At 43.0% G+C, this 14,513-nt stretch overlaps 1 protein-coding gene across 1 annotated transcript; it reads left to right on the plus strand.

Annotated features, from left to right (window-relative positions):
• The first annotated feature begins 4,597 nt into the window (after positions 1-4,597).
• Positions 4,598-9,144, plus strand: LOC129732817 (hormone-sensitive lipase). Its single transcript, XM_055694094.1, has 6 exons — positions 4,598-6,928; positions 6,987-7,264; positions 7,326-7,463; positions 7,527-7,764; positions 7,823-7,948; positions 8,023-9,144. The coding sequence occupies exons 1-6, from the start codon at positions 5,153-5,155 to the stop codon at positions 8,131-8,133; spliced, it is 2,667 nt and encodes an 888-aa protein (XP_055550069.1). The 5' UTR covers positions 4,598-5,152; the 3' UTR covers positions 8,134-9,144.
• Positions 9,145-14,513: the final 5,369 nt, after the last annotated feature.

Here is a 14,513-nt window from a genome sequence, read left to right on the forward strand (position 1 = left end):
AATACTAGAGTTGCAATTCTCTCTATTATTTGTTTTAATGGAATATAAGAATACCGTAGTCCAACGTCATGCGGTCGTGTCTTGAATACCACCCCCCTACTTTTTCTGTTGACTCATGGGTTACTACGATTGATGTTGCATGGGTAGTTTCACCAGTGCGTGATAGCATTTTTGTAATGCAAACGTTATCCCGTTATCCCCGTTATTTGTTTATATACCATACACAAATTGTTTCCCGTATAGTATCTTAACCTTTTTTAAAAAAAAATCACATAACCATTGACATACCATATCAGCTTCAGTTTTGACCATCTAGTTTATAGTAAACTGAGAAATAACCATTTGGTGAACTAGGCGTTAGGTATGGTTACCATTCAAAAACAGCGATTTTCCCAAACATATTTTTTTCGATATTATACACGATATGGTAAACTGATAATCCAAAATTTTGTACTAAAACTATTCTTCAAATAGTATAAAAATGTTATTTTGCAGTAGTTTCCAGTTGTTCAAGTATCATTTCATGAATGGTATATTTATATTGATTTATATTCTGATAATCGTTCGTGGAATAGCCGTGATATTGTTTTGAATATTATAAAGATTGTTAGTGGCGATTTCTTAATTTTTTGCAAAACATGATGTTTTTGTTTTTCACCTGCAGATATCATCACTTACCAGCCATGTAGCACATTTCACTTTGTGAGTGGTCATATTTGTATTCTTCCAGGCTGCGAGGGGTGCTGTTTTGCATTCGTTGTGCAATGTCGACTTCGGGTGGTGGCCAATCATCCCTAGAATGTGCAGGTTGAGGATCAAAGGCCGTTTCTTCAACACTAGTATCATCAACGTGCATAGCCCACACCTCGGAAGTACCGATGACGACAAGGACGAGTTCTACGCGCAGTTGGAGAGTGAATATGACTGCTGCCCAAAACATGATGTCAAGATCATCATCGGGGATTACAACGCTCAGGTTGGCCAGGAGGAGGAGTACAGACCGATGATTGGACGATTCAGTGCACACCAGCTGACGAATGAAAATGGCCTCAGACTAATCGACTTCGCCACCTCCAAGAACATGGCTATACGTAGCACCTTCTTTCAGCATAGCCTCCACCATAGACTCACCTGGAGATCACCGAATAGAACAGAAACACAAATCGACCACGTTTTGATAGATGGTCGGCACTTCTCGGACATCATCGATGTCAGATCACATCGAGACGCTAACATCGATTCGGATCACTACCTAGTGATGGTTAAGATACGCCAAAAACTATCCGTTGTGAATAACATACGGTACCGTCGCCCGCCACGGTATAATCTCGCGCGACTGAAACAACACGACATCGCAACACAGTACGCATCATCGCTCGAAGCTGCACTGCCAGAAGAGGGAGAGCTTGAAGAAGCCCCTCTAGGGGATCGCTGGAATGCCGTGAAAACAGCTATCAGCAGTGCTGCGGAGGAAGTCCTGGGACACGTGCAACCGAATCGACGTAACGAGTGGTTTGACGAAGAATGTCGGCAGATTTTGGACGAGAAGAACGCAGCGCGGGCAACAATGCTGCGTAGAGCCACCCGTCAGAATGTGGAGCGATATAGACTGAAACGGAGGCAGCAAGTTCAACTCTTCAAGGAAAAAAAGCGTCGCCAGGAAGAGGAGGAATGTGAAGAACACGAGCAGCTGCACCGCACACACGAAACACGAAAGTTCTACCAAAAACTCAACGGATTCCGCAGAGGCTTTGTCCCACGAGCCGAAATGTGTAGGGATAAGAATGGAGGCATTTTGACGGATGATCGTGAGGTAATCGAAAGGTGGAAGCAGCACTACGATGAACACCTGAATGGCGTGCAAGCAGGAGACCTCAACAGGAGCGGAGAAGACGTGGTCGGTGCAACGAACGACGAAGATGTGCCACCCCCCACAATAAGCGAAGTTAAGGATGCGATCCGGCAGCTCAAGAACAACAAAGCGGCCGGAAAAGACGACATTGGAGCTGAGCTTATTAAGATGGGCCCCGACAAACTGGCTAGCTCGCTGCATCGGCTGATCGTCGAGATCTGGGAAACAGAAAGCTACCGGAGGAGTGGAAAGAAGGGGTTATTTGCCCCATATACAAAAAGGGCGACAAACTAGACTGCGAGAACTATCGAGCGATCACAGTCCTGAATGCCGCCTACAAAGTGTTTTCCCAGGTCATCTTCCAACGCCTGTCACCATTAGCCAGCAGGTTTGTAGGAAGCTATCAGGCCGGCTTCATGGAAGGACGGTCTACAACTGACCAAATCTTTACACTGCGGCAGATCCTCCAAAAGTGCCGTGAGTTTGGAGTCCCTATACACCATCTTTTCGTCGATTTTAAAGCCGCATACGATTCAATAAACCGACAAGAGCTATGGAAAATACTAGACGAAAACGGCTTCCCGGGGAAGCTGACGAGACTGATTAAGGCTACGATGGAGGATGTGATATGTTGTGTGAGAATTTCGGGTGGAACGTCGGACCCATTCGAGTCTCACAGGGGGCACCGACAAGGTGATGGTCTCTCTTGCTTATTGTTTAACGTCGCGCTAGAGGGTGTTATGAGACGAGCGGGGTTAGACATGCGGGGCACGATTTTCAACAGATCGGGTCAATTTATTTGCTTTGCGGATGACGTGGATATTGTCGGCAGAAAATTTGAGACGGTGGCAGACCAGTATACCCGACTGAAACGTGAAGCAGATAGGATCGGGCTGAAGATTAATACGTCAAAAACTAAGTATATGCTTGCAGGTGGGTCCGAGCACGACAGGGCACGCCTAGGCAATACGGTAACAATCGACGGGGATGAGTTCGAGGTGGTCGACGAGTTTGTGTACCTCGGCTCTCTGGTAACTGAGAATAACGATACCAGCCGGGAGATAAGGAGACGTATTATCAGTGGAAGTCGTGCCTACTATGGGCTCCATAAAAAACTACGGTCGCATAATCTGAGTCTTCGCACCAAGTGTATCCTGTACAAAACGCCAATAAGACCGGTCGTTCTCTACGGGCATGAGACGTGGACAATGCTCGAGGAGGACTTGCGAGCACTCGGAGTTTTTGAACGTCGGGTGCTAAGAACCATCTTTGGCGGTGTGCAGGAGAACGGAGTGTGGAGGCGTAGGATGAACCACGAGCTTGCGCGCCTCTACGGTGAACCCAGTATTCAGAAAGTGGCTAAAGCTGGAAGGATACGCTGGGCAGGGCATGTAGCTAGAATGCCGGATAGCTACCCTGCAAAATTGGTGTTCGCTTCAAATCCGGCGGGAACGAGAAGGCGAGGGGCGCAACGAGCGAGATGGGTGGACCAGATGGAGCACGATCTGCAAAGTACCGGGTGCCCGCGGAACTGGAGGCAGGCAGCCATGGACCGAGTGAATTGGCGGAACCACGTTATGCAGGCCATGTAAGTAAGTAAGTAAGTAAGTGCAATGTCGACTTAAACTTCGTTCTGCTCGGAGATACTGGATAAAAAAAATTATTGTATAAATACTAGAGCCGAAAGATTTGTGACCAATTTGATTACCTTCCATTATAGTTTGACAAAAACCTGCGACTACAGCGTTTGCTGGAAGATATCTCTTCGTTTTTCGATGGAGCTTCAACCGTTGAAGGTATGGTGAACAAATAGTGCTCACTATCCTATTTGGGGATACTGAATATAATATTGTAGCTCAATAGTTTAAGTCATTCAATTTAGTACAGTAATAACTGATAAAAGATATTACCACGAACAGTTACCATACTTCATTAAGTACAGTTAAAGTCCTTACCGATTCAGCAATGGTTTGTGATTATGCGGGATCGAAAGTTGTGGATCGCATCTTTCTCCCTAGGGGTTACTCTTTTCGCGCATGCATACACTAGTAAAAATAGCAGCTAGCGAAAACATGAGCGAAACATTCCAGCACGTTTATATTCTGTCAGTTGCTGCCAATTTTCACTACTTCCGAAGTGTAAGTAAACTCGTGCACTTCGCTTCGCATAAATTGTGAACTGCAGGCTGGTGGAATACCTGTGTATTCCACAATCGAGTTTCCACGACAGATTTCGCTAGCGAAAATTAACGCTTTTCCACATGTCAAATTTTTCACTTCGCTTGGAACTGTAAATTATGCTTAATATTGAACAAATTGGAGTTACTCACAAGCAAAAGAGCAACTTGGATAAAAGCAGTCTTGCCCCTCGGCTTGAATTAAAATCTTGTTTTATATCTCTACAACCTATTTCGCATTTTTTACATATCACACTGGTTCTTAACTGACAGCTCTAACGTCATTCGGCTGCATTGTTACAGAAGGGAAGGTACTTCTGCTGCAGGAATGCCAGATCCGTCATGTTTGCGCATTGTGAAGTAATAATCTCAATATTCTTGTTCAAAACATAAACAACTAAATTGAAAATCAACTAACGTTTCTCGTCATGTAGATTCAATTTTTATTTTTTGACAAAAAATGCAGTTTGCACTTGCTACAGAATACAATCTTAACAAACCTGGACATATAATGATTTTGGTACACTCACAAAAATTTGTTTTACGGTAAGTCTGGCACCCTTGCTTGTCATGCTTTTGAAGGTTTTGTTTTGTTTTTCTCGGCCAAGAAAAGTTTCACGAAAAGAATTCATTGTGCATTTGCATTTCATCGCGCCATTCGCACTCTAGTTTCAAATTCCAGCAGTGCTTTACGCTTTCGGCACGTCCATTAGAATAAAATTCATATTGATACCGTTTTTTCTGTGCTTGTGATTACTGCAAATAAAATAGTATAGTGTTTTGGATGCGGAGGTATTGCATATGTTTTGCTGAAAAAATGGTATAGAACAGATCACGATATGTAAGGCGTATCGATAAATTGATTAGCAGCAGCACATTTAGCAAAACAATTGAGCTATCTATCTATCGACGTCTTCGTTTGCGTGGCAAAAGGAAATAAAAAGAAAAATGTGCATGTAATATTCGAATCGATAAGCCGAGCTCAAAGTTCACGATTACTCAGAATCCGGGAGCGGCATGATAAGAGCAAGAAACGCAGCATTATCTCGGATTGGTCTCTAATCACTCGTGAAAGAGCTGCGTTGTGATTCAATTTAGCAGAAATCGTTTAGGCGTACGTAATCATGTCGAGCCCAAAAGCGGAAACAGAACCAATCGTGTCCTATAATCCCGATGCAGATGATGAAGGAGCCGTTCTACTAGCGGTTAGTGCAAAAAGCGAACCTGATCTGACTTCGGAGTTGAAGCAAAGTACCGACGAGTTGTATTTGTTTGATACGTTGATAGAGTTGTGCAGGAATAATATAAAATATTTCGAGGAGGATGAGACGGAGTCCGGGCTGAGGATCCATGGTGCCTTTGTAGGATTGATTGACCACATCGAAACTGCGAAACCATTGGTAACGGAAGTTCAGGGATTTGTCCATGAATACGATCTTGATCCAGCTAGTCCGGGCAATGGCTTTAGAAGCTTTTTGTATGTAATGAATAGTTGCGTAAAAACAACACTGAAACTGGCGAGATATGTTATGGAAAATCGGGGAACAATTTTGTTCCGAAAGGCTGTCTATGTCAAAGAGGTAGAGGCATACAATCACCTAATGGCAAGTCTATGTACTTGTCTCAAACACTGTCATACACTCCGAAAGTGGAGCAAACCTGGAGAACTTTTTCCCGAGGCACATTCCGTTGAAGAATTACTCAGTAAAGCTGAGACAATAAACCAATTTTGCTTCTACGGGCGATGTCTTGGCTTTCAGTTTTGTGAATCTATGAGGCCGCTTCTCAAATTTATCTCTATCGGAATGGCAGGTTTTTCCGAGGGGTACTATTCCGAAGGCGGTCGAATTTCCAAAGCCACTAGCCTTATGTATACCAGCACTAAATATATGTTAGATCCGGAACTACGAGCCCGTCGGATCGTTAATATCTCTCAGCATTCAAATGTAGACTTTTGCAAAGCCTTCTGGTTTCTTGCGGAATCCGAACTGTTGCACTCGCTTCCGTCCTTTGTTGGATTTAAGGTAAAAGTTAGCCGTGTCATTACTATCCCTCCGGAGCCGCTCGCGCTTAAAGCCGAGAAATCTGACAAAATGATAGACATTCCCGTACCAAAAAGCTATAGCGGACCTGGCCCGATAAGTGCAAGACTAATCAGCGCCGTCAAACGTAAAGGCATGATAGGAGAGAAAGTTAATACTCGAAGTACAATACATCCTCCTTCTTCAAGTTTGCTATTTCATTGCCATGGGGGAGGTTTTGTGGCACAGAGTTCTAAGTCTCATGAAAGCTACTTAAGAGAGTGGGCAGTGCAGTTGAACGTGCCAATACTCTCTATTGATTACAGCCTCGCGCCAGAGTCGCCATTTCCTCGTGCTTTGGAAGAAGTATTCTATGCTTATTGCTGGGCGCTCAAAAATTGTGAACTATTGGGAACGACGGCAGAAAAAATTATCTTCGCTGGTGATTCCGCTGGAGCCAATTTAAATCTAGGTTGTGTAATGAGATGTATCGAAATGGGTGTACGACGACCGGATGGTATTTTCCTAGCCTACTGTCCGGTGCTCATCAGTTTTGTTCCCAGCCCTGCTCGAATGTTGTGTCTGATGGATCCGCTATTGCCGTTCGGATTCATGATGCGCTGTCTTAAAGCGTATGCTTGTCCTAGTCGTGACGTTTTGGAACACAATCGCCGTCGGTTGCAGGAAAGACAAGCTGTTGTTAATGCTGGAAGCTCTACGGTAAACAACTCGACGTCTTCTTACGAATTAGTTCAGCATAACCGAGACGCAGAAGAAAAACCTGAAATTAAATCTGTCCTGGACGACGCCAGATCAGACCACTCCGGATCTCCGGATAATTCCGCTTGGGATCAACTAAATAGTATTAACACTGTACAGGTATGAATATCTAGGTGGCAGGTTCTTCTGCAACAGATTTATTATTTTTCTTTTTTAGCTTAACAATCAGCATCTAAGTCCTTTAAGTGACACAATCAGCGACACTCTGGCTCTGAAAAGTCAGACAGTCGGAAATACTATCGATCTGATGAGCCCTGATGAGAGTAATACAATTACTTCGCTGGAAGAGGATTCCCAACCCATTACTCTTCAGCAGGTCAACTTGGGAACTGAGCAAAGCAATGTCACAGTTATTGATGACCTCGATATTGACTTACCCAGCGACATGAGTTCCGAACAGAATACAAATAAAAACGTCTCCGATTTCATTGAAAGGTGCGGCAATCCGAGCTTGGCGTTTTAATAAAAATCCTAACTGACTGTTGGTTCTTTGCAGATACGTGCTGGACACGACTACGAACGCCGCCGGCGAACTTGAACCTATATTGAGACCAGTTTCTCGCACTGCTTCTGAAGAAAATGTCGTACTGGACATTGGCAGAGAAACACTTAGCGTTCAAAACCTGCAGGAGAAGTATGTCAGACAATTTTTACTCGAGTTGAGGAACTCCAGGCATTAATAACATTCGCTTTACAGAGTCTCAACTGTTGCCAGCAGCTTAGTCAATCGTGTTTCGTCTACATTCAACGCTATCACCATGTCAAAACCGATCAGCAGCAGCGAATCGCTGTCAGAGTTTCAGAGTAATTTGGATGCTCTCATTGCCCGCAGTCCGTCGGATGAATTTATTTTTGAGGTGCCGAAAGATTCGCACCTTTCACCGTATTGGGCTACGGACGAAGTGCTGAGTCAATTTCCGCCAACTAAAATATTAGTAGGAATTATTCTGATGCAGATGATTTTTTGTTGCTACTCACACTGTTCTTTTCTAGACGGTTGTATTAGATCCATGTCTGGATGATTGTGTTATGTTCGCGAAAAGACTGAAGAACTTGAACAATCCGGTAACACTGGATATTTTGCCGGGGCTTCCGCATGGCTTTCTCAATTTTGCTTCGGTAAGTACCTATGAGTAAAGCTTGTTTAGTGAAACTTGTTTCACAAATCATATTTTTTGGCTTGATTTTTTCAGATTTCCAAGGAAGCGCATGAGGGCTCAAAAATGTGCATTAAACGAATCGCTGAGTTGTTGGAACAGTCCGACCAGGCGCCGGACGACGGAACCTCGAAAAACTGTTGTTAGCGATTCAGTGGCTGCCTCTTCGAATCAAAGCATTTGTTTCGCAAAGGTAGTGAGCGTATTGCTAACGTTTAAAGCAGCTGCAGCAGCATGTGCATAGTGATTGTTGAATTTATAATGCTAAAATTTAGCAAATGCTTTCAAAAGTTACTGTTGACAAAGACTAACAGCCGAAATTTTTGTGCAATCATATTTGTTACTGTTTTTTTTATATTAAAAACATTGCTCTTCGTTAGCTCTTAGTAAATACTCAGAAATCAGTAAAACAAAAATCAAAGACTTTGAAATGAAATGGAAATACGATTTCCCAAAAATCTTTTGCCTTTGCTTAGGGTCCAAAATTGTTCGCAAATAAAAAAATTAAACCCGAAACGCCTGAACCTTTTAGAAAAACATTCAAGCACTTAAGCTCAAACAAAATTTACTTGAAAGCAATACTACGCTTAGCAGTTAGGCGCAACCTCTCGGTTTGATATTTATGTTTTTTCATAAAAAACTACAAAGAAACCTGAAGTATTTAACTCGAAACTAAACCACTGATCGATAAGTTTTGCTCACAATCATTAAACTAACTCTAACCGCCATTTTTTCGAATAATCGAAATTAATATTGCTGTTTATCTAGTGTCTATTCGATTGACTGCTATACAATCTCATTGTGTTAATTCGTGTACTTTGAATTTCAAAAAACCAAAGATATACAATGATGACAACTAAATGTTCCATCTACTTACTAAGTGCAACTATACTGAGTTTCGATTATTAGTTTTTAAAATATTTACTCGGGAATGGTTTGGAAAATATATTTACAACCTCATCTAATTTCCACAAACGACTAAACCACGTCATCAAACGATAATAGATGTACCTTCGGAATGAACATTTCAACTAAAACTATTGTTAATTAAAACGCAACTTACATAATATATTTTCAGTGTTAAATCAAAATGAATATAATACTGTATAAATCATAAATTATATACATGTAATAAATTGAAATCACTGTTCAACACTTTACTTGTAGTGTTTGTTCGGAAGCTCAATAACTCCGAAACCCGATTTTTTTATAAGAATTGAAGACCGTCCCAGAAACTAATAACACATTTCTAGAGAGACCTCTCAAAAGGTCCTATATGCTTTGATAGATTTTTTGATCGATCACTTTCATTCAATCGCCACAACTTATTAAATACCTTTTATGACACGTTATTTGCACAAGTTGATAGCGGGGGGATCACTCTAGCCTTCTAAAAGAAAACTACGCTAGGGAAAAATACTAAAGCTGAACCATTACCAAAATTAAAAGACGCTACGGAAAAACGATGAAAGAACCATTTTCTCTGGTCTGCTGTCCGACATCCTTATGACAGCCCACCTCCCGATTTTCACCGTTTGGATGAGGAGTGGTTCTCCCAGTCGCACATGCAATTCATGGTTCATCTACCTCTGCCACGATCCATCTACCATCTGCCCTCTACCTTCCGCTCAAAAACTCCGTTGGTCCACCACGAGGTCCAAGTTTCATGGCCCCAGAGGACGACCGATTTGAAAATGTAAGAAGCTTCTGGTTCACCGAATTTCTGAGGACCAGCTAGAGTATGCGAAAGACAAAAAGACGCCCACAGATGTCTAGGGCGGTCTGGAGAATCATTTCGAGCGCGTTGGAATTGTGAGCAAGTAAATTAAAAAGTTATTTCAAAGAGCTGGATCTGGCTGCATGCGAAGACGTGGAGCAACTTGCTGAAAGAAGATATGATATGTGAACTCTTGCAAGTGCTACCCAAATAGAGACGGAATAGCCCACTCGTACGAAAGGTGATTTTAGTTGCAGGCGAAAACAGATTCGGCGCTTTCCGCTCATCATTTTCAAGTTTATATTACGAGCATTTTTGATAAACGCTCATGGAGAAGACGTAAAGACGTTTTTCTGTACACTTTTCCTTGTTCGGTAACGTTTGTCTGAGTTCGTTTTTGTCTGTCCAAGTCAAAGTCCGAAGTTATTCTAAAGGCAATGCGAAGAAACACACCCCGCAACTGACTGAACCGAATTTCGAAAAATGGTGTTTCCAAGCTGAAATTTCATTTGAAGGTAGATGAAGTTTGATCTGTGCTGACAGAACCAACTTCGGTGGAAAACGATGCTCTCACGAATTGAAGAAACTTTTGATGAAAAATCTGCTTCAAGACTAAGCAGTTCACACGATTACGAGAAAAATCTTCATGCAAACTCATTTTGTAGCATTTGGTGATTTTGTCCGGCAATTCAAGACCGCAGGAGTAAAAATGGTGATATGGTACCTCAACTATATTTAACTTCACGCGACAGCTATGATCCCCTGGTGACGGTACTCGAGAATCGGTGGTTGACCGAAGAGATAAAAAGGCAAACCGCCAGGATGACTTGAATGGTTCGGGATTTGTCGGAGATAGAAAGAAGCAGCAGAAGAAGTTTACTGGCAAGTATCACCGCTGTGGCGAGATCGGGCACATCCAGAAGAGCAGTCGTTCGCAAAAAACCAAGATAAATTGGATCTCGAAAGCCGGAAAAAGGTAATGATTGACTGTACTCCAAATAGATACCGGCTTTGGGACAAATGGGCGACAAAGATCGTTATTGCAAGAGACTTCAAGTTCAACTAAGAATGTTTCTCTCACACTGAGGCGGACACAGAAGACCACTTGTCAGTAAGTTGGCCTTGGAATGTTGACAAGCGCTCTTTTTTACTTACTCACCTTAATGGCGACAGTTCGTTGAGATCTTATGCCGAATCCAGAATACGCCTCCACAAAACTCGGTCTTGGGCTGCTCCTTTCGCCATCCGTGCTATGTAGCCAGCCCACTGTAACCTGCCGTGTTTCATCAGCTTGACACTATCAGCGTGTTTGTATACTTCGTACAGCTCGTGATTCATAGTTTGCCTCCGAGTATTGATCGCAGGATTCTACGCTCGAAGACCCCAAGCACTCGTCGATTGGTCTCCTTCCACGTCCACGATTCATGTCCGTAGAGCGCCACCGGGAGGATCAGAGTCCTATAGAGCGCAAATTTCATACAGATCTGTAGGCTACGGGACCTAAGCTGACTACGCAATTCATAATAAACCCTATTCGCTGTCCCAATCCGTTTCTTCACTTCGTTGCCACATGTCACGAGAGTACCAAGATAAACAAATTCGTCAACCACTTTAAAAGTACTCCCCATCCATCTCCACCGCAGCACCAACACCCGTAGAACTATCACGCTCCCTGCCAGCCACCATGCACTTCGTTTGGAAAGTATTTATGGTGAGTCCAATTCCAGCAGCTCCCCTTCTGAGAGCCAAAGAAACTCAGAAGCACGTGTGACTTCGTGATGATGGTGTCATCCTCTGCACACCTGCCCTTTGTTCTGCAGTTTTTAAGCAATGTTGAAAAGCAAGTTCGAGATCCCGTCACCTTGCTTCCGACCATTTAACGTCACAAACGCGTCCGAAAATTCGCCCGCTGTCCTGACGCTTGATGTGAAACCGTCAAGCGTCGCACGTAACAATTTATTTAGTTCTGTTGGAAAACCATGTTCAAGCATAATTTGTCACAGCTCGTCGGGTTTTACTGTATCGTACACCGCTTTAAAGTCTATAAACAGATGATGCGTCTGCAAGTTGTGTTCTCGAAACTTGTCGGTGAACATATGGTCCGTTGTAGATCGTCCCACTCGAAAACCGCTTTGGTATTCTCCAACAAAGGGTTCCTGCAATGGCCTCAGTCGCTGGAACAGGATACGGGAGAAAATTTTGTAAGCGGAATTGAGAAGGGTTATGCCTCGATAATTACTACAGCCGAGTCTATGTCCCTTTTTGTAGTTAGGGCATATAAGTCCCTTACAAACAGTGCGGACTAGTTGTGCGGACTGAGTAGTTTTTACTCAGACCATATCCTTAGGATAATCTGGTGGATTGCACTACACAGCCGCTCGTTCCCGACCTTGAAAAGTTCGCCCGGTAGCCATCCTTCCCAGCAGCTTTGTGGGTCTTTAGCTTTTTGCTAGCATTCTTCATCTCGTCCAATGTTGCTATTTATCGGTAATCAAGTTCTCCTCCCTGTCATTACACATGGCTGATACTGGCACGGTCCAGTTCCTGGTTCTGTTGATCGTTCCATAGAAGCTTCTCGTGTCATGCCTGATGAAGTAATTCTACGCCTTCACGAGGACACGATCGTAGCGCTCAAGTTTCTTACGGTAGTGATGCCTCTTTTCGATAGCTCTTGACTCCCGGTATTTCTTTCGCATCTAACACGTCACACATTTAGCTGATACTAACGTGTTGGCGTAGGTCCGGTTCTTCTCTTCCGTCACCTCAGGACACACAGCATCGAACCACCCACTAACTACGCGTGGTTTCCGTTGTCAAGCCTATCGCATTATGGTTGTGCTTCCCCTGCTCGTTCATGTCCACTCCAGCTGGTTCATCGATGAAGCCTGATGTTCAAGTTATCTCTGCAGAAACGTGTAATTACTTCCAGCTGGTAGTTTTTCACCATGTTTTCCGTGCCAAAAAAGGCATGGTTTTTATCCGATGAAACATAGATCTAAAAACGGTATTTGATCGAGTAGACCACAGAATACTTTTAGCTAAACTGGGAGTGTCACCTAGTCTTATGCAATGGTTTGCATCCTTTTTGATAAATCGAACACTCTGTGTGAAGATAGGGATTCAGTTTGAGTACCGCAAGGTAGCAATCTTGGACCGCTACTTTTCATGTTGTTCATCAACGATATTTCTCTACTACTTCCGGATTGTACGCCGAATGATGTCAAAAATTGTACGCCAAGGATGTAAAACTTTTCAAAGTTGTGAGAAATACTGCGGACTGCATTGAGCTTCAGCAATTTTCTTTCTGTGAGCATTCAGGAATGTAGCGTCATCTCCTTCTATCGGACTCTCTTTCAAACTGCACTACAACGAAATCATCTCTGAAGCTAAACGACAACTTCGATTTATGTTCGAGTTAACCAACGAATTCCAAAATCCGTTTTGTCTTAGATCGCTGCACTACTCTTTATTAAGATATATTTTGGATTTTTTCTCCGTTGTATGGCGTCCATTATAAAACTCCTGGATTACTAGAAATGGCAACGTGCAACGAATATTTGTACGCCCTTACACAATGTACAGTACGTTCAGATCGACCCAATACGTTTCACGTCGGCCAGCTGCAATGCGGTTGCCGATTCGTTTGACTTCAATGCTACTGCTTTTCAAAATAGATTTCATGTTCGTAGTTAGTTTTCTGTCATCCTCTATTGACTTTGTTTTAGTTTCAAATTATTCATTGAGATTAATACCATATCAAATTAATTCTTAATGAACTATACAAACAGTGCTGTATTTGAAAATTCTGTCCCTTGACCTCAATACATTAATAGGCCTGCAGGTAATAATACGATCTATCAGTTCTCTAGTAGCACGAACTTACACTTCATTCCGCTTTGTCGCCTCGCCGCTACTTTAGTAGATGAGGTATTTGAAAGAAGAGCTCACAGTTGGGACTGCCGGGTTCCAATCGTTATCCTTTTTCGTTTGCCCACGATGCCTAGTTTCGCGAAGCAGTTGCTGTCAGGAATGTAACTAGAGAGACATCGCATATCATAGTTCAGTCGACCGCTCCGGATCAGCTGCTGCTTGAGTCGCCCCTGACATGGAGACAAGGGAACAGACGTTTAGATAAGCTGCCCTTAAAAAAGCAGCTCTGCCTTCTCTGTCGGCATACGGCCAACTTCTCAGCGGTTCACTGATCTTTACGGATGACTAGTGTCCTGGATGGTACCACGTGGAGGTAGGGATAGGAGTTGCTGGGCATTATTATTCATACCTTTTTTATGCCACGGGTTTCACTGCTGGTACGCACTACTCAGCCTAAGAAGCCGATTGTTGTTACCTAACCGCGACTTCCGTTAACAACGAATGAATAACTTGATCATTCATCCTTTTCCAATCACACAAATAATATAATTATGAAAGCATGTTTTGCTTCTAGACACCAGTGTAAATCGAATGCTAACAACTAATCATTGAATTGGCTGGAAAAAGATTTTCGAAAACTTTTCAAAAGAGCTTCACATTTAGAACATCCAGTTGCTCAAGGGCTCTGCAAACATTAATTAAGTTTCTGAGACAACTTCTCTTCGACACAGATATAAATTGGCTCTAAAAGCATAACTGTCCCATATTCTGTGCAAACCTTATGGACGCTGGGACAGTTATGCTTGGAGCGGCAGTAAAGGATGTAACAAAACGTGGCAGGCATCTACTCTTGACATCCGTAAATGGCGTACTCGCACGTGATTGGTTTATTGTACACGGTAACCCGACCTTGAAACTTTTCCATATTACAGAAGTGTCG

The sequence above is a fragment of the Wyeomyia smithii genome, chromosome 3, assembly GCF_029784165.1.
Source record: "Wyeomyia smithii strain HCP4-BCI-WySm-NY-G18 chromosome 3, ASM2978416v1, whole genome shotgun sequence".
Taxonomy (NCBI): domain Eukaryota; kingdom Metazoa; phylum Arthropoda; class Insecta; order Diptera; family Culicidae; genus Wyeomyia; species Wyeomyia smithii.